Source organism: Pagrus major, chromosome 4, assembly GCF_040436345.1.
Source record: "Pagrus major chromosome 4, Pma_NU_1.0".
Lineage (NCBI taxonomy): Eukaryota > Metazoa > Chordata > Actinopteri > Spariformes > Sparidae > Pagrus > Pagrus major.
The window spans coordinates 20,883,679-20,909,926 of record NC_133218.1 but is presented as its reverse complement, the minus strand read 5'-3'; the positions used below and the strand labels follow the sequence as shown (position 1 = coordinate 20,909,926).

Below are 26,248 nucleotides of genomic sequence, written 5' to 3'. Positions count from 1 at the left end.
TTTACTGTGTGAGAGATGTGTGCAACATATGAATGACTACGTTTTGCAACGTTCACAAAACAAGGGACAGTTGATACAAAGAGTCTCTCACCTGCAAAGTCTTTTACATTCACATCAGCTCCCTCACTGATGAGCTCCTTGATGCGGCGTACCTCTCCACGGATTGCTGCTCTGTGCAGCCGAGTCTCTCCTCTCTCATTCCGTTTATTCACTTTGTCTTTGGTTTTAGATGCAGAGTTTGGCGTTCCCTTCTGACCCAGACTGGACTGTGACTGATGCTTTGGTGTTGTGTCTGCAAGTAGGAAATATACACTTAATTTCAATACAAGAACAGTTTTTTTGGCACATTTATTTTTAAAAATTCTTGTATCATTTCTATTTTGTGTACCACTACAATTAAAGTTTGTATGAGGTGCTCATAGCCAGAAGGGGGCAATCTTACACCAACAATTGACAGCAGAGTGGTTGGACCTACTTCACTTGAGCTCATTTCATCACATTTACAAGATTAAACTCAAGCCTTAATCACATTTACATTATTGAGTTTGCACAGCTATTGTCCCAAATGATATTTGAAACGCACTCACTTAAACAACATCCATGCCTTCAGGCATGCAACAAAGGAGTTAATATATAAATAAAGCTTGCTATGCATTGGTCCTCACCAAATAATCTCAAATGTCAACAGTAAGAGGAAAAGTACAATCTTGCAACAATAATGCTATTTTAGGTATCTATTATTATAACATTTACTGAAATATGAATTGTTGACCAATTATTAGTGAAGAAGAAGCATTTTATGAATAATCATCTTATAAGAGAGAATATTAGACAATAAATAAACAAAAGCAAAATGCTGGCAGGCCTTTTTGCTTTGGATGCTGAGATTGCAACATTTGTTCTGGACTAACAGAGAGTTGGTTTCATTTCCTTTGATGGCCCCATACTGCATAAAGAAATACTTCCACCACTGCAGGCATTTATTGTTGCTAAGACCAAACAACCACTTTCTGACTGACCGCATAGGTTTTTAATCACAGCTGTAATGAGAATTAATGTTGATAACAAGATTCAATTAAGCAACTTATCCTGTCCAGAGTGAGTGTGACTATGATTGGACAAAAAAAAGCCTCAACGTGCTCAACTTCCAGAAAATAAACAAAAACAATCAACTCCATGTCGCAGACCCTGCTCAGCTTCTTCAAGCCCACCTTCATTGCACACGCACGTGCGCACACACACACACGCACGCACACACACACACACACACACACACACACACACACACACACACACACACACACACACACACACACACACACACACACACACACACACACACACACACACACTCTACATATTAAGCTCCCTCTCATCCCTCTTTCCTCGTCCACACAAGACGTGGCCTCCATGATAAGCACGCACCTGGACTGTTGACGGACTCCTCAGCTGTCATTTGCATGAGCAAGGCCACCTGCTGCCGCTCAGAGAGGGGGTACCCAGCCCGGATCCCTGGCATCCCCATTCCAAACGGCAAGCCCGCCTTCCGGGTGTTGGTGGGCTCCTTTTTAATGCGCTTCCTCTCTGGACCTGGTTTTTCTGCAATGAAAGAGAGAGAAGCGAAGCAAAATTAAATTAAAATATACCATATTGTTTCCATTAAAAACTAAAATAAATTCTATTTTGACCATTTTCAAAAGCATGTTAAATGAAAAAAAAAAGTATAAATCTATTCTTTAGGTGGTAAATAAGGATTAAAAAAGTATTACTTTTCCTTTCACTGCAAAAAAATGTACATGCCTATTATCATAATAAACCTCTGTAAAAAACAAAACATGTTTGCTCACATTACATACTGTAGTCCAGTATGTGAGAGGTTTGGTAGTAGTAGACTTTTGTGTTATTACCCAGCTGCCCCTTGAGGAAGGGAGGGGCCAACAAGCAGTGTGTTTATGTCTGTCTGTCTCCAAGCCAATCAGCCCCAGTTGAGGAGAGAGGAAAGAGGGTGTGACTTGGCAGGACCACAGTTATTACGAAATAGTTGGTTTACATTTCAATTCAACGTGGCCTTGCCAAGGTCACCACATGCCTGCCTGCCTGCCAGGCTTACTGGAGACACGGTGCTACTGGACAAAAGCAGCTGCTCCACAAAGACACACCCAGCAATTATTTTCAGTGGCAGCATACCATCTGATGACCCTCACGGAGGGTAAAGCTACACATGACTGAGGGGGAACAACTCCCACAGCCTACGGCAAGAAAACGCTAGCAAACAATACAGACTCCTACCATGAAGAGAGGAATAGAAACATGTGCCAGTAAAGAGACAGCAGCAGAGAAGTAGATGGGCCTCTCTCATTCTGGCTGCATTGCTCAAAGCCACAAACACACAAGTAAATAAGGCAAGAAGGGAGCATGGCGGCTCACACTTCCGGTGGCTAAAGGCATTCCAGGAAAAGATTTTTCCAGTCACAAGAACAGAGCTGATGAACTTTCACTAACATCTGTGAACACTTACAGCTAATGTGCCCCCACCCCTCTTTGATACACTCTCACGTTCTCCGAAGCATTTGCCATTTAGACACATTCCTTCTGCGAGGACTTTTAACAGCAGGAACCACAGAGGCAGTCCAAACATGTCTTTCGAACAGCAGAACAGAGAAAGTGCTACGCTAGCTTTTCCAGGCTTAGTTTACAAGAGGGGGAACCAGGAAGGCGGTTATTACCCTGATGCTCACATGCAGAGGACTGCTACTAAACGACATACAAGGCCAGAGTCTCTGATACAAGATTCATCATCAGTGGCAGCATCTGGCCTGCTCATGTCTGACATGAATCAGACAACAGGTAGCACAAACCTAAATTCAGATGGGGCGCTAGGACCAGGCATTATCAAGAAACCCTCCTAGCTAGGCAACTACTGCCTGTACAAATGCATGTGAATTTAATTTAACAGGATGGGAAAATGGGACACAGCTGGTTTATAAATGCCAAGATATGATTTGGCTTTATCTTAAAATGGTAAAAGAGGCTTGATTAAACAAGACCGTGTCCAATGTATGCCTACAATTATTCACATGGATGAAAAATATACAATGTGGATTACTGAATTACAAAAATGGGCTAACAATTGCGCAACATAGTGTGCCTTCTCCCATAGTATGTACAGTATTTCTGTTGGATGTCTATTTAGGGAACACTTCTGGGGCTTTTATGTGTCTCAGTAAAACGATATTGCTCAGCTTACAGACAGGGTTGAAACCTTACTCTCCTTGCTGCTTGAAACCTGACTAACAAGATAAGAGAAAAGGAGACTTAAAAAAAAGGAAAGCAGCTAGCTAGGGATAGCCACCCATGAACAGACTGCGTACCTGAGTCAGGGGAGGGGACCACATCAAATGTTTTGTTATAATAGAGGCAGATTGTGATATGGCAGACAATACAGTGTTAGTAACGCCAAAACAAAGAGACTTGTCTGGTTCAGTTAGCCAACAGACTCCAAGACAAGATGAACCACTCAAACCAGCCTGACCAGGTATGTTTGAACGTGGCACGTTAGAGTGAAACAATGTTCTGCTGAGGGACTAATAAAAGTTGCATAAACAGGAAGTGAAGGAAGAAGCAGGAAGTGGCCACAGGATGTTTTGTCAATGCTTTGAATTGAGCAAAAGAGACTCATAAATATATAGTATGAACATAGTGGGGTGTACAATGCTCTGTCTGTCCTCTCTGTCTAACTGGCACGTTTCTTCCATATTGCTTGAATCAGTTACACTACGTGTAAGTCTTCTGTCCACTAGTTTTATTCAGAAACAGAAAAAAAATCTCTATGTTTCAATCTGCCAGCGGGGAAAGATGTGTGGGCCGAAAATATATGCAAACCACCGTCTCCTTTTGCAATGAAATCTCCATGGCTCAGCTCACACCTTCCTTCAATGTTCACAACCCTGACCATCATTATCGTGCCACGCAACTGACCCAGTGGCAAAGACAAAGCTGCTATTACTATTAATATCCTAGAAGACTGAAAAAAGGACAACCTGACTCAGTTTGAGCACGTTATGGTCAGCTGCAAATCCAAAGAAACACTAAAGAGCAACTGACTCAGAGCAAGATGGCTAAATTTGTTTGGCCGATCAGTTTTAGCCTTCTGTGAATTCTGAGCAGGCATTTACCCACCAAAAAATGTATGTGGTAATGTGCTGTGTGGCATGGATGCTGAAAATAGCTACTGTGATTGCTCATTTTGAGTGCCAACGTAACAGATCACACAATACTACTGTTGTCTTTTATGTTTGTGCTGTCAGCGCATAGTATCATGCATAAAATAGCTAACTGACTGCCGATTTGATGTGTTGTGATGGTTTTTTTTTCTGATTTGTTTCATGTTCTTATTGAGACTTTGTACATGTGTTATATGTCTCTACATCTTATGTTTAGTTGTGTGTGGACACCAGGAAGAATTGAGATGGCAGCTAATGGGGATCCAAATAAATAAAGACTGTCAGAGCAGCAATGCAGACGTTACTTTTCACCTCAGGTCCGGGTCTGAAATGTACACCCGCCAAGCACCAAATGCGGGTGGACTTTACATTTGGCAAGTAACATTGGCGGTTAAATGATTGTACCAAAATAGTCATATAATAAAAAAATTATACTCAGAGTTTGACACACACATGGTTCAGCATGCATGTAAACTGCAGATTAACGGCAAAATTTAACCATCATGGAGTAAAATACAGTTACTGCTACTGTTACTTTTTACAATACTTATTCCCTAAATCTCGATGCACAGTTGCAGTGAAAGAGCCGAGAGAGATGCGTGCTGTGTTTTACTTGAAAGCACTATGATTGGGTTAAGGAAGAATGACTGATTTTAAAAGCTAGTGCTTTACATTTATGAGCAAATACTGTAAACACTAAACCTATGATCAATTTATTAAAATAGTTTTGCTTCAAATTTTGCTCTGCCCTCTTTTATCAGATTGCAGTCGGAATTTTTACCTTATTATCTCACTGAAATATAAATGACATAAAAAGCTATTTATTGGCCAGTGAGTTTTGGACACTGCCTTGGGTAACAGGCAGAATTTATAAGCCACAATAAAATCATTGTCAACATAGATGCATAAAAATATTAGTGATGCAAGTAATGATTATTTTCACTATTGTTTAATTAATTAGTTACTAAAATCTCTGCAAAAATCACAAATTATTCAGAGCCCTAAATAACCTCATCAAACATCTTGTTGAGCCGACAGCCACAAACCCAAACTTAGAAATGTTTTATCATCTAAAACAGAGAAAAGCAGCACATGCTTATGTAACTGGAAACTTGGCGATTCATTTTTCAATTTAAGAATAGATTAATCGACACTTCTCAGCATTATTAACCATACACCAGCATTTCCATCTATCCCCGAATAGTCTGACCGCTGCTACTCTGAATAGTGGTGAGGAGGAAGAGGGGAGAGAAGAGCAGGAGGAGGAGGATGACCTCAGGAAAGAGGAATGCTGCTGTCTAGCACTTGTCGGGAGGTCAAGGGAGGCTTGGCGATTCTACGGAGAGAGGGATGGGCACTGAAGCTTTGTGGGCTTTGATAAACTTGAATGATCTGCAATCCATAGGTTTACAATGACTACATATTCCTCTCCTTACTCTAGCTCACTTAGAGGATCTTGTATATTTGTATTTTCCAATCAGACAACTTGCACACAAATTAGAGGCCGTGTTGAAAGCAATGCATACAAACAAACATGAGCGTTGCTGCAAAGGCCTCGTCTACCATTATAAACATCTGAAATACTGTGAAATACATTTATGTCAGGCCAAGCTCAGGCAAGAGTTGATCTTCCAGATAAATTTGGCATCCATCACTAGGTTTTAACACACCTCCAAACAACATCACCGAGACATGTCATAAGGGAACAAAAGCTAGTCAAAGCATATTGAACAAGATTTTAAAGCTACGTCGCACAGAATTGACTAGTCATGCACGATAAATATCAGCTGGATATCATGACAGTAAAATCAAAGCGGATAAATCGACCTGATAATAAGCCAAATTGCTTTGATTGACTATACAAGGGAAGCATCCACGTACACCAATACAGTAGGTAGCAGCATGTTCCTCTAGGGTTTGCATTTTGTCAGTAAACGCAGAGTAGAGGAAGAAACGGGCACAGTAGCTATTGTTGTACTCATGATTTCAAACTGCTGTAACTCACTGGAGCCATGCTGTGCAGACTACAGAGCCAGACAATAATAAATCATCCTTTTTTAGCCTGAAGTGTGCATAAACTACAGGTTAGGAACTTCTTTTTAAAATACAAACTATGGGAAATTATCGGTTAACTCATCGGCATTGGCCATGAGAAGCGGGTAATTATCGGTTATCAGTATCAGCTGAAAAAAATACATATTGTTCAGTTCACATTGAATTTACCTGCCAGCTCTTAAACCAAGGCAATCACTATATTAATATTCATTCCCTTTTTGTCTGATTGTTATCCTGAAGCAATAATCATTCTTAAATATTAACATATCAAACACAAAATCAACTAATTTAATTTAAAAAATTAAGACTTATTCTTAATTAATATGCTTAGTAGTTACAGAAAATAAATATCAATGTTTTTCTAAGAGTTTACTCAGCTAGTCTCCTTCAAGTTACAGAGGAATGGAGTTAGGGTGGGGGGCTGTGATGTGTCAGAGGTGTAAAAATTTGCAGAGGGGCCAGACACTGACCCAGCAGGGTCAGAACTTGAAAGGCCTAGCAACAAAGTCAGACTGTAAAACACAGATATGCATAAACAACTCAATATACACTTGAGAAAGGTATGCAAACACAGGAGTCCTGACTAACAACACACACAGACATACAGAGAAAATACAACTCTCCAGCATGATGAATCAATAAACAATAAAGCAGTCCTGTGAGGACAGACAGATGCTCGCAACTTGACTGTAGGAACTGTGAGGGTTGTGCAACCTGCAGTCTTCCAGGTTTCTACAGTTTGTAAACATTCAAAACTATTAAGAGACACTTCAGTTCATAGAGAAACAGAGAAAGTTGAGAGTAAAGGGCTGAAAGCCCATATAGCCCAACCCAATAACAAGCAATCAAGCAATTAGCATACTAATACACAGACTGTCCAGCTATTGTTCCTGGGATGAGAGTTCACACCCCACCTTAAAGAGGGGGGTTGTGGTTGATGTTTTCTTGGAGAGGCAACAAGAAGCAGCCTGAGAAAGCCCACAAGTAACTACATAACCTTGTATGATGCATGTAACCAAGCAAAAGGCAATAACCTGCACATAAACAACAGGGGGTGCCAATCAATATAATAATAAGGAAACAAGTTAGAGCTTGTCAATTTAACATTCCACTTATTCATAGTCTCCTTGAGCTACATAGTATTTACACACAACCCAACACTACTACAAAACACATGCACAATCTTCCTAAACTTGACCCCAGACCACAATAGTCTGTTGCAACAAGTACACTTTTAGCCTCACACTACTTTTTCAAGTGTAATCACAGAACGTAAACCAATGGAGCGACTCAGCCAGAGCTGATGATGAAGGCTGCTACCAAAGCTTCTGAGTTGGACCATTATCAACAAACTAAATCCTGAACCCCTAAAGCCCAAAGTCAAACAAGCATGAGCAGTAGTCCTTCTCTCCCTAATTAAAGAAAACACAAAGCCGGAGCCTTACCAAAGCCAGGCCTGGTCAGGCCTGGTCAGGCCTGTACGTTACACAAATTCCCACTTAATTGGATCATGATTTTGTGTGGTCTTCCTCTCTTTTTCGGACTGCAATTGCTGGAACAAATTCCTTGGTTCTGCCACAGACACACAGCTAGGTTGAAGCTAGAGCTGGGAGCTCATTCACTCCACAAAGCCAAACCCCTCTTTCACAAAGCACGCCTAAGTACTTCCTGCAAGCTTGAGAGGATGTGATGTAATAACTCCCATTCCTCTTTGATTCCCACTTCAAAGTCACACAGAGGTGGAGATGTCAAAACATTTGAGTAAACGCTCTCCAATGTTCCCTTACCTGAGTCAGAATCTTTCTGGTCTCCATTAGCTCCAGCAGTGAAGGGCAGCTTCCTTTTAGGGGCCTTTTCTTTCATCTCTTTGACCCCATCACTGCGATCCAATTTGGGAGTCTTGTTTGACAACACTTTATCCTGTGAAAGAGACAAATCAGAACATGAAGAACACTTTAAGTGACATGATTTAGAGCTTTTTATCAGAAACAAGAAACAGTGCTGTAAGCTAAATGTCTACTGTCATGTGAGCAGAAAGTACAAGAAGTTAAAAAGAGACATAGGCTGATAAAGACAGACAAGCAAGTGCTAGCTGCAGACTCCTCCTGTAGTTGGTGCTATTCTCTGGCCTCACTCTTTTAATCATTAAGGGCTTTGCAGAGCAAAACTTTTCCATAGAGTTCCTTTTAGACTCCTGGCTCCCCAGCCGCAGCACAAAGAGCCAGGCGCAGGGAGAGAAGGGCTAGGCTGACGCCAGTTCGGCTCTGTGGTCTACAGCTGCTGGAAACAATCACAAGCCCAAGTGTATCTGCTATCAACAGATGTAAATACTTATGTGTTAGATCAACTTGTTTCTTTGTATTGGTATCCGATAGTGACATGCTTATCCTGACTAGCAGCTTTACAACAGCTGGAGCTGAAAACACACGGCAAAAGGAAATATCTGGAGCTGGTTTTGATAAATTCTTGTAAGGTTACAATTAAATATTAAATTAGATTATTATAAATTCAGAAAATACAAATTATGATGAATCCTATCGCAATCACAATATCTGTCAGAAAAAAATTGCAATGTGATTTTTGTACAGCCCTAGTAAATAATATTATATTAAACAATGGGAATTCTGCAAATTGTTTATTTTGTCTGACCAAATATTCCAAAATACAAAGCCTTTAATTCACAACTGCATTCAAAAAAGAAAAGAAGCAAATACTGAGTTGTTTTCACAATTATTTTTAAGAAATAAAATTGTGGCTGAGTGAGAAGACGCATGTGAAGATAAAGCAGCCAGTTGTTTGACTGAATTACTGAACAGAGTGTCACCGAACAAAGTAAGTCGAGCCACAGAGTAAAAACAAAAAAAAGGCAACGAAACACGCACTGTCGGACAATACCCAAAGAAAATGAGGAAATGGTCTGCAGAGGGAAGGAGGGTTGTGGGAGGGGAGAGGAGCAAAGCGTAATTCAAAACTATTCATGCAAAACATTTTCAAAATGCTTCACTAATTTTAATGTAAATCTTTATCTTAACTATGCAGTGTTCAGTTGAATTAATACAAATATTTAAAAAAACAATCCATACTCTGTGTGTGTGTGTTTGTGTGGTTGGGTCGTGTGTGTGTGTGTGTGTGTGTGTGTGTGTGTGTGTGTGTGTGTTTAAACACATATCAGCAAGCATGTGTGCCACAAATTAAAGTAGAATGTAGTGTGTATTCACCCAGCTGTGTACATTTAAAGGGTGTTGATCACCACAACAGGCTGTGGCTTTCAATAATCATGACTGTGCATTTGTATATTTTGGTGTCAAAATGTTGTAATCAGTAGGCTTCAGGCACAGATGGTTTAAGGTTTCATAATGGAAACAAAACACCAGGTCAGATGTAATGTACACACTCACTTTATTTCACTTAATTTCTCTGTCCTACCTTCTGTCCCCTACTCATCTCTCTCTATCCTCAGGGCAGGTTTTCCATTATGTGTCAACTCTGTGAACTCCTCCCCCTGCCCTGCCCCAGTCATAAGACTATGATGTCATGGTACAGTAGAGACAAACAGTGTCAGCTACAGTTAGCTGATCTCTCTCTCTCTCTCTTTTCCTCTCTCTGTCTGCATCTCCGCTCAGCTACACAATGGCTTTTACAAGAGAACACACAAATCAGAGTTGAAATGGAGCGACTTCTTTAAGAAAGCATACAGTAAACACAGAGCTTCATTGCACTGGTAGAAAATGCTCATATCACCAAAGTTTATCTCCAGAGTTGAGGTGGGCTGTTTATTGCTGAATTCAATTTAAAGAAGGCTCTGACAGCGAGAGACTTTCCTCAGATCTGCCTTCATAAGACACCCTGTTTGATGGTCTCCTAGCAATGCCTGCTCTTTTCGTCTCACTCCGTTTTCCGCCCACCCCTGTGCGCTTCATTCCCTCCCTCCCTTCCTCCATGCCAGAGTCTGATGCAATCCTTTGCAGAGGGCTGTAAATCCATGCCTGCATACGCTGTACCTCTCCTCTCTCAGCCTCTTGGTGCTGCTGGTGGTAGCTTAATAGTTGGCACACACTGTGACATCATCAAGCTGCGCCAAACACAGCAAACAACATGACTGTACCTGTGTCAAATTAAGGGGGTGCTCCTTTCACAGCCTGCATTTAAAGCAAATATGTGTTAACAGGCCAACAAAGCTATCCCCTAAAAGGTGCCCCTAGATGAAAAATTCAGTCTTCCTTTGCCCGGGTTTCAAGGACACAAACAATGCATTCTTTGCAGCCATCATTATCCAACAATCTGTTATGTAAGAGTCAGTTGTGTAATTGTGCATTTAGGTGGTCTTGGTAAAGTTGGGAAATAGTAACTACACTGAATTTAGAAGGAATTTGCGTTCCTGTGGTCATCACTGGTTAATACATCACATGTATGAATCCAAGGAAACAGCCCTGTTAGTGTAAATAACATTAAGTTCTTGTTCTCAGTACAGTGATGAGTTGTTTATCACTATTAAATAGATCCCACTGTGGGCAGCATGTTTTTGAAAAACAAAAGAAAAACAAACATAAAACACCCAAAACATTGCGATCATTTTGAAGGATACAACGATTTTGACGCTATCATAATTAATGGACCTGATCTCTTAAAAACGTCTTTCTCTCAGGTTTCCTGCATAGACAGTTTAGTATCGATGTGAAGGGGAGACAGTTGCTTGTTATGGGCTTGCTGCAGTCGCGAGACGTCACCGCGGCCCGCTTGGAGGTGGGGCGGTCGCAGCTTGGCCCTACCCCGGAGCAGATCCATCGCCAGCGTGGCCCGGCTCGACTCAGCGCAGTAAAACTGGTAATGGAAAAGCAAATCAGCGCGGCTTGATTTGACTTGGCACGGCCAAAAGTGCTAGTGGAAAAACAGCATTAGGGTGGGCACGTACTTTCTGTTGTATGGCTTATTTATTTTGACTATTAGGGCCTTCCAAGGTTTTATAATTGTTGATCAGATGTAGTGGATCACCGTCTGGTTTCAAGGACAAAAAGCACTTGAAAACAAGATTACATGCTGTAAACAAACATTTGATTATAGGACTCTGTGTCTGTGTTTCAGTCTTACCTTCTTCCCACCCTGCTTTTCCACCATGTCGGTGTTGAGTGGGAAGTGGTCCAGCTGGGGGGTTTTAGAACCCCCACCTTTGGGCATCGTTCAGCTCTCCCCACGCCAAGCTTCATTCACGCTGCCATTGCATCGTCATCAACCGTCTGGAACAAAGGGAAAGGGAAAAAAAGACGGTGGGGGAGATTAGCAACTGGCCACTGAATTTCTTTGAAAACATTTACACACTGCCAGACAATACAGCCATTAGCGGTACATCAAGCACTGTATTTTCAACCATTACACCGCTATTCTAGAGGAAGAGCGGTTTGTGAGGGAGGACAGCGGGCTGGGTTGCAGCTGTGGCCGGCAAAAAGCTTAGCTGCTCCAGGCAAGATCAAGCTAGGTCTGCCCAAATACCTTTAAACATGCTTGGTAATCTGTGCTAACTTTATCTCAGCTTACTTCAAAGCAAGAGAAACTACAATCCAACAGAGGCACCCCATTCATATCAGTAATACTACAACTGAAGCAGTTATATACTGGAAATTAGGAATGACAACAGACAGACCAGGGATGATATTGCATAACTTCAATGTTGTGGGATACTGAGAGAGCTGGGAACAGCTGAGGAATTCTCCAGGAACGTGACTGGCACGTCTCAACAAAACCCTAACAGCTACTTACTGCCATAGCTTGCCACCCTTGTAATTGTAGGCTTTACCCTGTCCTAATTCATGGCATCCCTCCCATAGGCAGTTAAGAAGATCAGCCATAGCCTTCTGACAAAAAAACAACAACTAGAAATCTGCCTGGTATGACTGATCGGTATTGACATGAACTTATAGATGAGAGTGTTCAGTACAGTTTAAAGCACTGTGTGTCTACTTTGACCTGTGTGCAAGTACACAACAGCAGTATGTGCATTACTATCCTCTGCCTTCCTTCATGAACTGAGGCCTTCTGCTTCACAGGGCCATGAATTAATCATACATTCCATCCCTCAATTCTCTCCTTCATAATGCAATTTCTGCTCTGAGTGCGTCCAAGTATGATCATCCTTGTGACTGGGTGAGTGAATGAGTGAATGAACAGATGAGACCATGGCTGCATCCTCTCCCCCCCCTCCCTCTACTCTGAGACACTGGCACTCCTATCTTCTCTGGCGCCACTTCCATCTCCCTTCCCCTCCCCCCAGCCTCCTTCCCTTCCCTCTGCAGTTATCCTATTCAAAGACTGCTATTTATATCCCTCCAGTCAAGTCAGTCAAGTCAAGACAGCCAGCCAGCCAGCCAACCAGAGAGGCACACAGCTACAGAGGATGTACTGCTCCTCTTTTACTGGTATATGGAAAGAGAGACAGCAAACCACAGACTCTTTCCTCTCTCTTATGGCTTATTGTTACTCCCTCTTTGCTACTCCTAGGGCACTCGCTCCAACCTCCCCTTAACTTCCCACCTCTCTCCCCACCAAACAAAGTGGCAGGAAGGTCGACTACTCTCAGAAATAAACAAACCTTGCAGCAACACACACACATCTCAAACTGGGTCAACTAAGCTTCGAGAACAATAATCGGTGCACTATTTTGGGACTACTATGATGGGCGGTTATAGCAACAGAGCCTTTTCGCTGACATGTGAAATACAGGAAAATAATGTTTTCAAGCTAGCAGTCACACAAAGGCAAACACAGGGAGAGGAAACCCTGTTCAAAACCACAGAGCCTCATTTCCTTTGTAATTCCATCTCAATCAGAAGATGCATTACATCTGCTAACAGTGTGAGTGTGTTTCGCTCAGTCAGGTGTTGACGCCATTAAACTGTTGATTAATTTCTCATGTGTAGATGTGTTTACATGAGGGTCTGAGTGTTTTAACCAATTTTGACAAACCCAGCATAAGAAAACTAGTTAAAATTTCTTTGCAATAGAACAGAATATCATATCTTTTGTGATGTAGTCAAGCTGCCATGCATTTGGTCACAAGTTTATATTCAGAGCTTGACTGAGAAGGTCGTCTATTCGCCCTCGGAGCAGAGAGCACACCATGCTTTGGATTATGAATGTAGAAAATCAGGCTGGTAAAACATAATTTATGATATTCTTAAACAAACAAACAAAAACAGAGCATGTAATGTAATGGAAACCAAGCATGGCTAGCTTGCAAACCACCACAAAAGCTACAACCAGGGTGGGCTTGCTAGGTTCCGTTTATAAATACATATTCCGGGGAAGGGACACAAATAGTGGGACTAAGGAGAAGTAATGAACGTTCTAGACCAACATCAAGTCATCATATGAACTGTCAGACTGTATTGCAAAGTTTTAGTGCTAGAGGGGAACTAAATGGGTTTGTGGTGAGACTTTCAATGAATCAAATACATAAATATATAATATTCCCTACCTTACCCTAACAACAGGATAGGATTTGTAGTTATAAAATATCAGTAAAAATATTGATATCAGAGAAAAGTTAAATCTGCTTTAGTTAAATATTCAAAAAGGGAAGTCAGATTTAATGTATGAGCAACTGATTGATTATTGTCTGCTGACTGTTGTACCACTTAATAATAATCATGCACTGACAAGAAAAAAAACAGAGGCGCAGCACTGTGGAGTTTTAATGTTTTATGCATGACGTCAGCCAAGTTAGACTTGGCCATGGAGATGATGACTGCAGAAGGAAGTGGTGAGAGGTGAGCCAGAGAAGCAATCTCTTCCCAATGAAGGACAAGGCCTGCCAGTACTACTATCCATCCCTTCTCTCTCACTTGTATAAACACACACACAGTCACACACACACCCCTTTTTTGCTATGCCCCCCATTCGCCTCTCTCTTCATCCTCTCTATCCTCTGAGCCACTCCCTCTGCGGTCAGATAGAGGCCAACACTTCAGCATATTGCAGCATACTGTGCACACTCACAGATGCACTGACACACCACAAACCTACATCAGGATGTTATGGTACCAGCTTCATTTATTGGGGAAACATAACATTAAGGTCAGCTTCAAGACTGACAATGTGCAGTGATTTAAAAAACCTACATGTCTTGTCTGTGTTTAACAATTTCACCACTGGTGAAACTGTCATGCTAAATGAACAGTGGCTCATCCAGTTCAAACAATGTCAGTAATGACAATGTGTCGCGTGTCCAGCCCACTCTTGCTATTAAGCTAAATAGCTGTTAGCGATTTAATGGCACCATCTCAGCCCTTGTAAAACGCTGTGAACAGGTGTATTAAGGCTGTCAACAATATACTACATTAAAATGTATAATCAAATGGGGAAAAAAACTGACATACGGTCATGAAAATGAATATCTGACTGTGGAAAAAGGACAACACGACCCTGCTTCACTGATTGCACTGCAAGACGGACAGGAATTGCAAACGTCACTTTTATTGATTGAAAAGGAAATGTAGGTCAAGCTGAAACCAGCAATGGAACTGTGGGATATTGTCATACGCAAGATAAGAAAGCTAGTGATACCTAGCAACCTGATGGCTAACCTGTATAAAAATTAGGCTATCCAATAACAATAATTACGAATCATTCATTTCATTGCGCTGTTTTGCACAAGACATTCATTTCAAATGTCTGGGAAGGGCTATTATTGGTCATGTACTTAGATCTACATTATGTTATATTCAAAAAAAATGATAATATATAGAGTAAAATACCAGGGATGCACTCATACATGCATTTATTGAGGTGTGACGGTCCACCAACGTAAGATCTACTGTGTCTTTATGAAAATGCTAATTTTGTTACATACTTCTGCTGCACTAAAAATAAACAAAAATGTGACCCCAAACCTCGAGGGCTCTTGGACCAATTTCTACTATATCAATTTTTATGATTGCAAGCAATTTTGCTACATCGTGTACTCCTGATTATAAACAACGAAACAAAATACAGCAATGGGAAAACACAAAGATGTCAATGCACACACACATAGCTGAGCAGAAGTGAAGGTGCAGGTGCAGAGAAGAAAAGTAGTTGTTTGCGCCAACACCATGCCACTCCTAACTCATGACTGTCATTGTACACACAGAAACACACCTCACATTTTCCACACCGACAGCTGAACAACACAGCAGCTGCAGCAGGGATGGGCATGCTGCTCTCTGTCTGTGCTCGTGTTTGTGTGTGGTGTGTGCAAAAACCCCATTGCCTATTGCACAATCAGATACAAATCAGCAGCACACTCCCTGGCAGTCAGTCAACTGATATCTCTGTGTCGGTTAACAGATATGCTACGGCTTACACACAATAACATAAACGGTGAAGTAACTGTTATACGGGTCAAAGTGTCCTCATACCAGAGATGTCTATGAGTCACAAAATGCATTTTTAAGTTAATTCTTTTATTGCGCAAGACTCCCTTTGAAAGTGACCACCCCTGTTGCAGCAACAGAATCAATTAGGAGCCAGCAACAGAACTGAGGTGTACGTAGAACAACGTTTTGTTGTAGTGAGTGCCTTTTAAGAATATTTATAAGAAGATGTGCAGTGACAGTGACTAGGATGCAATTTTGACAAATAACGTGTCCCTGTCTCAAGGGCTGTACAATTAATCGAAATATCAAAATCATAATATGGCTGAGTGCAATATCCAAATCCAGAAACTGCAATCTTCAATAAAAGGTCAACTGTGTGATTTTATAAGGAAGTACTATAGTGCTGCAGAGATGCCCTGGCCTAAAATCTTGTTCTCCTGATGTAAGAAAACATCTTTGTTTGGTACAAACCCCAACAAATGTCAGATCATCATGACTTTAATAGTTTTTTTCACAGAAATGAAAATTGTGATGCAGAAATGATCATTACCACTAATTGTGAATCATATCACAATCACAATAAAGCGAAGATAATCGCTATATGATTTTATTATTTTTTTTCCATATCAAGCTGCCCTACTTGCAACTTAACATATATGCATCTATAGGATGAAATAAATTGACAGTAATCCGTGTTGCATAGTTCCACTAGTTTATGGCTAATGCTAATAGCTAAAAACACAGAATGTCTGAATGCGTTTTTAGGGGCATTCAACGGCAAATGTTGTTGGAGCAATGTTATTGCACTCTGCACATAACAGCATTCTGTTAGCACAAAGGTCCTTGAAGTCCCTCAAACCAAAGGCAATGGGCAAATAGTGCCAATCGAGTGAAAGCCACAGATACTGACACAGCTTGTTGTGTTTTGATTCAGCACCATTATTTCAATGGTCAAGTGTCATCCATTACTGCCTCCTATTTCTTCCCCCTACCCCTCCAACTCCTGCCATCCCCTGCCAATTGGATCACCTATCTGCAATCTTGAGTAACTACGATTGGACGATATTAAAATAGAAACAATTGGCCAACTGTACTGCAGTGTCTGTGGCAGTCTATTGACATGCCATACAGGAGAGTGGTCTATAGAAGGACAGCAGCAGCAGCTAGCTAGCCTGTTTGGAATGCAAATAAAGCCAGCCGGGCTCGGCTGCTGTATCCTGGCAACCAGAGCCCAGCCTGGCTGCTCAGTCCCTGACCTGGGCCCATTCACTTCATTATAAACCTGCGTAGAGAAAGAAGAGACTGACACATGAACACACACACACACACACACACACACACACACACACACACACACACACACAAACAAACGCTGAGAGGAGAGATGCATTATGCTAGAACAGGACTGTGCGCTTATAAAAGGAGCTAAGAAAATAGCAGGATTGCTGTGTGCAAAGTGTGGTAATAAAGAGCTATGATTATATGTACTTCCTGGAGATGGAGACCAAGCTCCTACATGAGCTTTCACAGTTTGTTTTGGGAAAATATATGAGTTTAGTATGCTAGCCTATATACACTATGTTCCAAGAACTGCTTTTTGGGTTAATTAACACACTATTTGGATCTCAATCTTACATTTATTTTCCTTTTTAAAACAAGGTCTCAAGCTTAAATGTCGATATGTGCAGCAGGTGATACAGAAGGGCTTCTGGAAATGACAAAGTATATTTGAAATGTGAGTGAGTGGGAGTGGTCCTATTATCCATAAGACTCTAGAAGTAGAGAGAGCCAGAGAGCAGGAGAGGAGTGAGATGTGGGGAGGAAACCAATCACTTGGTCCGATTTTCTATTCTGAGCACGTTCACTCTCCCTTACACCTCTCTGTTCCATCCAATAACAGCTCAGTGCTTGCAGCCTGCCTGCCTGCCAGTCTGGTAAATCATGCCGTCTTTGCCAGTGACCTCGCAAAGATAGTGGCAGGCCTGTATATATATGCAGCGAAGCTGCAGGAAAGGCCAGAAACAATCTAGTGCTTTTTGGCTCTCTCCTCTTCTATTCCTCAGCTACATCAGTGCTCTGACTCATTCTCATTTCTTCCCCCTCTCCTCTCTGAGTACTTCTCTCTCATCTGCCCTTCTCTCCATTCTCAACATCTCTCTCCCCTCACACAGGCGAAAGCCTGACATTGCCACAGCAACGTGTGAGCACACAGACACACACGCACACACAAGGAAAGCCTGTTGCCTAGCAACTTAGGGATGAGACAGATGCAGGCCTATCAGAGAAGCAAGTGAAAGAGCTGGGAACGTAGAGAGGGAACCTATTGATGGAAGAGTGCCCCTGCATATCAACCTCAAGCAATGAGGATTCAATCACTTTCTGACCTTTGGCTCACCGTCTGACCACACAGAGCTGTTTCACTCATTCATAGACTCAAACATAATTTCTAAAACAATTAACACAGATGCACACAGCAGTCTATAGTCACTTTGCATCAATGTTTGTACATTTCAAAATAGTCAGGATACTGAAAGGAGAGTTTGTGCGGTAAAGCTTTATCTGAATGAACATGTTGAAACCTTTGTAGTGAACACACTATCTTGCAGTATAATCAATAGAGGTTTGAAGCACTACCATCACTACAACAAACACAACAACAACAACAACAAAAATGGTACTTCAAACATTATCTGAGGCCACATCATTCGCTCCACTTCTCTGGATAGCTTGGCCTTATTTTCACATGTTCTGACTGAGTGGCTGTTAAGCAGGACTGATGGAAAGAACAACAGTGTTTGGTAGAACCATCTCCCTGTGCAGGCAATGTACCCAGGCTGATTAGGATCATTATCAGACAGAGACAAGCACAGAATGCACCAAAATAACAACAATTTATCTCAAAGGTGTCCTTGCTACCAGAGTGTATTCTTTAACGAGTGATACTTTATTTCAACTCAACACCACAAATTCTTCTTGCCTGATACCGTAAGTACTCCAGTCAGAAATCGTTTGGCACACGCTAAGTCTGTTATCTCTTGAGAGTGTGTGTGGCAGCACGTATAAAGCAGCTAGATGGCTAGCCACTTCCAGCCTTACCCTTAAGCTACACCCACACTGAGCAGCTCACTGAATTTAGATCACAAGACAGAAACAGTTCTGTACAAATACAAATTTTTCAGAGCCAGCATGAGCACTAAATATTTCATCACATATGTACAGCTATGAAATCTGTGCCTCTAACAAATAATTTGTTGAGTTTGTTGAGTTTACCAGTCATTGGGTATCAGCCCTTAATGAAATTAACAAGTAAAACATCCAATATTTCAAGAAGTGGTTTGCAGAATATTTGGACTCATAACTCTAAACAGCTCAGATCAGTATCAACATTTCTTCCATACTTAGATGCTCATCTACAAAATCTAGAACAAAGCCACACCGTCCCCATGAAACATTTTGCTCCACCATGGCAGGAACGTAAAACAATTAAGCATTTAATGTGTTGCTGACATCTGGAGGAATTAAAGATATGACCAGTGTAGGTAGTGCATTATACAACTTTGTTGTACATTAAATAAACTCAGTGGTTACTGTAAAGAAACAATTAAGGATGCAAGTGCCTGAGTAAAGAATACATCTCTGGCACAGAATTACACGTCTTGACACTTCCTAGACCTGTCGCAATTAACTACCTTTTGTTGGACAATATTATATCAGGAAGAATTGTGATATTATTGTCATTTTTTATTGTCATATTTGGAGTTGATAAAATATGTATAAATCAATAATGTAATTATCAGGATGGGCATAACCCTTCCTACATCAAACACTAACTGACTTAAATGGTGACTAAATCAACATCCAACCAAGAAACAAAAACGCGCCTCATAGAGCTAGACTAACAACTTGGATCTCCACTGAAGATATACAACATGAGATACACAGATACAAATGCAACAGGAAAAAGACGACTATTCAAACACACAGATTACCAACATGAGTGTAATAACTTTACACTTAAATTAAAGAATCAAAGCCAGCACCGCAGCCTGAAGTACTGTCCTATTCATCAAACAGCTATATGCAGCCCCTTGCATTTAGGATCTGATCATACGGGTGACGTCAATTAAAGACGCAAGTGTTTGGTGCTCACAGCTTATGGTGGACATTGAAAGGGAGTCTCAGATTTGAAACATGGAAAACAACAAGGAAATCAGTGAACATTTATTCAATGCATATGTGTGTGTTTGTGTGTAATAGTGAAAAGGGTATATCACAATCACAGTTTGGACTAAAAGAAGAAACCTCTCAAGCTCCACATGAAGCTTTTTATACATTTAAAAATACCAGAATCTAGTCATTCTCTGGACTCATCAAGACGCAAGACTCAAGTACCTGCACACAATCCGAATCTAAATGAAATATGGCGACCTTTAATAAACCAGTATTGATAAGTTAAAGGCGTATTTTTTCTTCTTCCTTTTAAAATTGGTATTCTGTAAAAAAGAGAAATAAGTCAGGATCAAATAACCAGAAATGTCTCTGCTGTGTAATTGTTTTTATTTTGGACCATCTGGACCAACAGCTGGAGAATATAGGAGCTGACATGCGTCAGGGGTCCCAGTCCAGATTTGAACCCAGAACATGATGGTTGTTCGGTATATGCTTTAGCTCACTAAGCAATGAGGCCAACCCATCTGCCTATTATTGTAAAGTGTGCAACGTGTTAAGATGTGTGTGTGTGTGTGTGTGTGTGTGATCTACATCATTATGCTTCTGCAAGAGACTGACAGATGATAAATGATTGAATGTGCGTGTGCCTGCTCAAGAGAACATGAATGAGTGAGTGTGTATGTGTACAAGTAAGTGTGTATGGTAGTAGAATGTGAGGCACGGTGACTGGATCTACATTAATTAAGGATTACGTGAGGAGGTAAAAATAAATGCAGAGCAGAGGGAGGAAGCCTGGATGGATAATGAACAGAGCGAGAGAGGCAAGGGAGGAGAGGCACAGAGGGTGGATATGACCTTTCCACAGATGAGCATTATAATGGCTAACAAACACAAACACACACACACACACACACACACACACACACAGATGTAAAAACTGCCATCATCTCAAAAGCATCCCACTTTTGAAGCAGACTGTATGCCAGGATACAATTCTGACAAAAGTTTTCATTTAAAATGCTGCACCAGTGTCATACAAAGGGACAGATACCCCAGACACTCAGCGCTGTTTTTGCGGTGATTTATTCTGTCTGTTGTATGGCTGCACATGGCTACAACAGTCTTTACACATTCTTTATCTCTTGCACCAGGCGCTCTTTTTTCTTGGGTAAAGAAGATCTGTTTAAAGGATAATGATTAGGCTCTCAGCGGGCCATTTGTTTTTTTCCCTTCACAAAGTCTCTCTTGCAGACACCTACTGGAGCCTGCTTCATTACGACCTGTCATGGGTTTTCTTGTTTTTTTTATCGTTTCTTCTGATTTCAGCATTTGATTCATGCTCATTTTCTTGCCACAATAATCACTATATAACTATATGTTATTGCATTACATTAATTTTGCAGGAGCAGTTGTGCAAGGTGTGTAATTACAAACACAATCAACCTCGGAAGGAATGAAAGCTAGATGACTACAACAAAGAAAAAACATTTTCACATCACAGTCTTCACAGTTTTGCTATGTACGTCTTTTATCACAATAAAGGCGACGACTGGGCCCTTATTCTTCATATTCATCACTCCAACTGAATACCTTGTCTCGCTGGAAAACAAGGTCCAAGACTAACGGTGGGTCATAGTCCAGGGAGACATCTTCAGGAGATTTTTCTAAGCATGTCTAACTACCTCTTAACGAATGAACTACTGAACTGAGCAACATCAACAACAGAGCATTGCTTCTCATGCTTTTGCCATCATTGGCTGGCTAATAAGAAAAACACCCTGTGAACACGCAGTAAACAAATCACCGATAGATGTGGCATATTTTGCCCTGACAATGCTGCATTTGAACAACAAATCCACGCTGAAAGTGGGTGGAAGAGAGCTAGTTAGATGTTAGCATGGAACTGAGCTCATAGCATGGAGCTATCAGCTAAACACAGCAGGACTGCGAGTATCTGTTCAGAGGAACATGAAGCAAATTGCAGTTTGATTTGACAACACATCAAGTTTACAGTAAATAAATGTACTGAAGTACTTCAGCTGAGTACAGTTCAGAGGAAAAAAATACTTTAAATGCCAATACTTTTAACTAACAAGTAAAAATGATAATGTTGATGAATGTTCTCAGTCATCCATGTCATGGTAATTCTTAGTGCTATATCATAGGCAACTGAAGACATTTCACCTAAAATATAGCATTTAGAATATTAATGATAATAAAAAAAAAGTAGAGAAACAAAAATTTGATTACTGAGACAGCTGACATTCATTTCAGGATGGTTAAAATTGTTTATCAGTGATAAAGGTTATTCTGAAGCCCTGCTTCAACAGCAATAGAAGGTGAAGCCGTGATTGCACATCGAAACATCAGGCACATTACTGATTGATTTATTGTAATAAGGATGAACCCTTTTGTAATGTTGAGACCTGTTCGTCAGGCTGTACAGCTCCTCATATACACCTCTATGTGATGAAACATGAATTCTAATTATAGTAGGCACAATACAAGATCCAAACGTAGTTATTCCAACATTTATGAAAGATGGGGATTTAAATACATATTATCGTAATGTTACTGTAGTTTATATTTTGTTGTTTTTTAGCAAGCAAGTGTTACATTTTATCTAAACAACTAAATACGACAGTATTCAGACCAACTAGCTCACATGTCGCCTGTTAAAATGCACTGATCTAATGTAGTACCTAAAAGGTGAAAACATTAGCCTTTTTCCTTTTCAGCTACAGTCCCATTTTGTTTGTCCTCGTGTTCACATTGACAGAGAAAGGTGTACACTATCACCAAAACCTTGAGCATAAACACAGGCAAGCTTACATATTATATTGCTTTCAAACCTTCAGGTAAGTAAGTACACCTACTTTAATGTAAGAAAATGTCGCTGAGCTAGAAAACAGCATTCATACAAAACACACACAGTAATATGTATGACGTTTAACTCAAATTAATCAATGCATAAAATAACACAAGAAAGAAAATAAATACAGGATGTCCATGGAGACTTAAAACAGTTGGATTGATGAGAAACTAGAAAGAGTTAGTAACTATTCATGTGGATTTATTTGGTGTTCATAAAGTTGGATTGGTGCAACTGTGTTCCTAGCAGAATAAAATAATCTGGAACCCTGGAGATGGGTAGTAAAACGTCCCTGAAATTTATAACATGTTGGGTCTACTTTAGCTTAGTAAAAATAGATGTCACATGTTTAATTTGAATCGTGAATCATACCTATTCTCTTAAAAATGTCTTTCTGTTATTACACAGGGACCAGAAGGTGGGACAGGCAGCTGACTTGGCACATGCGGGGAGAAGGAGAACCAACAGCAGAGACCAGCCGCAGACAGACAGCCAGACAAGAAACCTGATCCCACCAATGACAGAGGAACGCAGGCAGAGCCAGAACAGAATGAACACATACAGCCATTCCAAATGGAGCCTCTCTGGCTGGGCCGAGGAGTCATTCCTCAGACACACACAACATACGCACGTGGGTGCAGCGTAGCTGGGGACCAAACAGAATGTTAATGCTGTCCTGGTGCAGAGGGGTGGAGGGAGGCAGGATCCCAGATGAATTATAAATCACTGGGCAGGGCCGGATGGAGGGATGGAAGGATGAAGGGATGAAAGGCCTGCTACTGCAGAGCACAGCCAGCTGAGGGCTGGGGCGGTGCCTGCTTTAAGAGGGGGCAGGGAACTGATGCCAGACTGAGGCTGTGGTGAGGGCATGTGCATAATCTTAATAAGAATATATACATATGAATATTCTTAGTGAGAACATGTATGAGCAGATTTTTTAGGGTGTGTTACACTTACATGTACACATATGCATATCAGTGCATGAACTGAAAGGTGTGTGAATACCATTTAGAAGTCTTGGGAAAGCTCAGAAATCTTTCTCCTTGAGACGATGTCTCCAAGCTGAGCTGACTAATATCTCACTTGAATACAAATTTCAGTTAAGCTTCTGATGCCCAGCACAAACAAATGGTTAAACACTACAGTGTCATCATCCAGAACAGGAGCTCTCACATCTTCTAAGACTGTGATGCACCACTGCATTCACTCAGACGTGGCAGAAATCCTTAGATGCAACATTGCCCTACTTTTAAACATCCTATTGACTGCAATAACTGTAATTTCGAATGATCCGAACTATGATAATGTGTTTCCTGGCCCTATAGTCTTCAAAATTGTATTAATACTTCAGTTTCAGGTTGGTGTTGTCTGTGCAGTTCTGCTAATTGCAGTGCAACTATGGTGCAATAGATATCTTTGTACAAGACAATTGTAAAAAACTCTTTAAACAATCTTTAACATTAACTGTGAGTTTGGACTAAATAACTAAAAAGGTATATGACATTCTAATTTCCATTTCTGAATGCGCTGCAAGAACAGAAACAGCACTTTCACACAACATACCAGTACGTCAAAATAACTCTTCAACTGCACACGTCTGAGGAGAGACAATAACTTAACAGTCAAGGCAAAGACGTTAGAACTTCAACTGCTTGTGTAGCTGTCCGTCAGTCTAACTTGTGCTAATTGCGAGGCCAGTCGTTACATATATTACCAACCTAAAATTATGTAAGGAGTTCAGCGAGTCGTAAGTTTTAGACAAGTCGGGCATTAATTTACATAATAACCACTATTTTAACCTCCAGTATTATGAATTGATTCACCAATACCAAAAATCAGCATTTGCATGTTGTAGCAAGTTATGTTAACCAAGCAGATAAGGAGAATTCAACCATAAGACCACATAGCAATGCCAGTTATCTTGTGTTTCATCTTCAGAAACGACATTTTCATTTATTAACTTTATTAGTTTGCATGACTAAAGTGAAGTATTTTTTGGACCTTTGTACCCAATCACCCACAGATAAGCTAATGCTAGTGGAGTAGAGCACCTAACTAATAAGACCAGCTGAACAAAATAACTTGATCCACAATCCGATTCATTTCCTGAGATCTGCGCCTGTGTAGATATTTGAATAACAATGACTTTACCTGGAACTAATGTAGCAGATGCAGACAAAACGTGAATAACCACACAGTGGATCTCAAGAATCGATTCAGAAACTATCAATCAATTTAGGAATCCAAAAGATTTCCAGCCCCTCCACACAGTTTCAGTTAGTCAGTGTACTTGTCCTGAGGGTATGGTTCAAATTTAGCTGAAGCTAAAGATGAATTCCAAAATCAGCTATGGGTGTGTGCAACACATTGTTACACACATCCATAGCTGCCATGTGCATGCATGTAATGCATCTCTGAATACATTGTCGTCATGAAACAGTTTTCTGTATTTAAGATAGCTAAAGAAACCCTAACCTTAGTGGAGTAAATACTAATGATGCAAAACAAATAATCCGGTAGCCAGACAAAACAGGTAGCCAGACAAACTAAGAACTGAACTGACCATGTAGGGTTTGTGGTAGACCACAGTCACTCATAATGGAACAATCAATAAACTCATCAGATTGAACAAAAATTCTCCAATTAGTGACTTGAGCAAGTGCTATTCAGGATATCTAAGGACAGAGGCAAGAGCCCTCTGAAAATCTCCAATAAAATGATACCAACATTTGCCTCGGTATTAAATAAAAAACATTTTTTGTGAGTTTTTCTGAGAGAAAACATTTCACCAAACGGGAGAAGACACTGACCTTTCCCATGTAATTGTCTGCCATCTTCATCCTTCAATTATCAAATTGTTTTTATGTTAATTAGCTTATCAATTTATTAATTAATAATTTCAGCTTTACACTGTTGTAAATATAACATATCAACATAGATAATAACAAAAAAATTAATTATACAACAACTGCAACTATGATCTTGATTCTTGGCTTGAAAATTGCGATTCCATCTGAGCCAAAGTTATGTGTGGCATAACTGAAGTCATGACACCGTTGGCTTGTAGCATTTGTGGCAAGATCCCAAAATATACACTGTAAAAGAGCAACATAGCTTAGAGGGACAAATGCCTGCTGTGACCACACATCACAGGGTCCTCCGGCCAAACAGAGTTAAAGGCTGAATTCTATGATCCCCTACACACTTGTCTCTGAGTTTGGGCTTAAAAAGAGCTGTCCCAAACCAGCTAGGAAGCACTGGAAAATATAGAACAAACATAACATCCCTCGACCTGGGACATAAAAAGACTGGATGGCAAATTCTTCTGACCCCAAACCAGCAAACTGATCAACACACTATGACTAGACAACTAGACCTAATGCTTAAGCCAAGCGGCACAACACAACTAGGTTGCATGCAGTTTTGAACTAGCATCTGTTTATCTTTTAGTATAAGAGTGTGTGCGTGTACTGGCTCTCCATCTACGTTCGAAATGAAAACTGCAATAATTGAAAGAGGCTCTACCCTGAGGGAATTGTTCTTCCGGTGTTCACAAGGTATCACTTCTGAGCATCTGAGCC

General features: G+C 40.7%; 1 protein-coding gene across 2 annotated transcripts in view; it reads right to left on the bottom strand.

Moving 5' to 3' along the window:
- ankrd11 (ankyrin repeat domain 11) overlaps positions 1–26,248 on the bottom strand; it is a 107,567-nt gene that overhangs the window by 14,528 nt on the left and 66,791 nt on the right. For both annotated transcript variants that reach the window (XM_073463746.1, XM_073463747.1), the window contains exons 3-6: positions 11,367–11,512; positions 8,066–8,198; positions 1,426–1,599; positions 92–292 (exon numbers count right to left, since the gene is read on the bottom strand). In XM_073463746.1, the coding sequence (XP_073319847.1) occupies positions 92–292; positions 1,426–1,599; positions 8,066–8,198; positions 11,367–11,453 (595 nt within the window). In that variant the 5' untranslated portion in view covers positions 11,454–11,512. The remainder of the gene's footprint in view (positions 1–91; positions 293–1,425; positions 1,600–8,065; positions 8,199–11,366; positions 11,513–26,248) is intronic.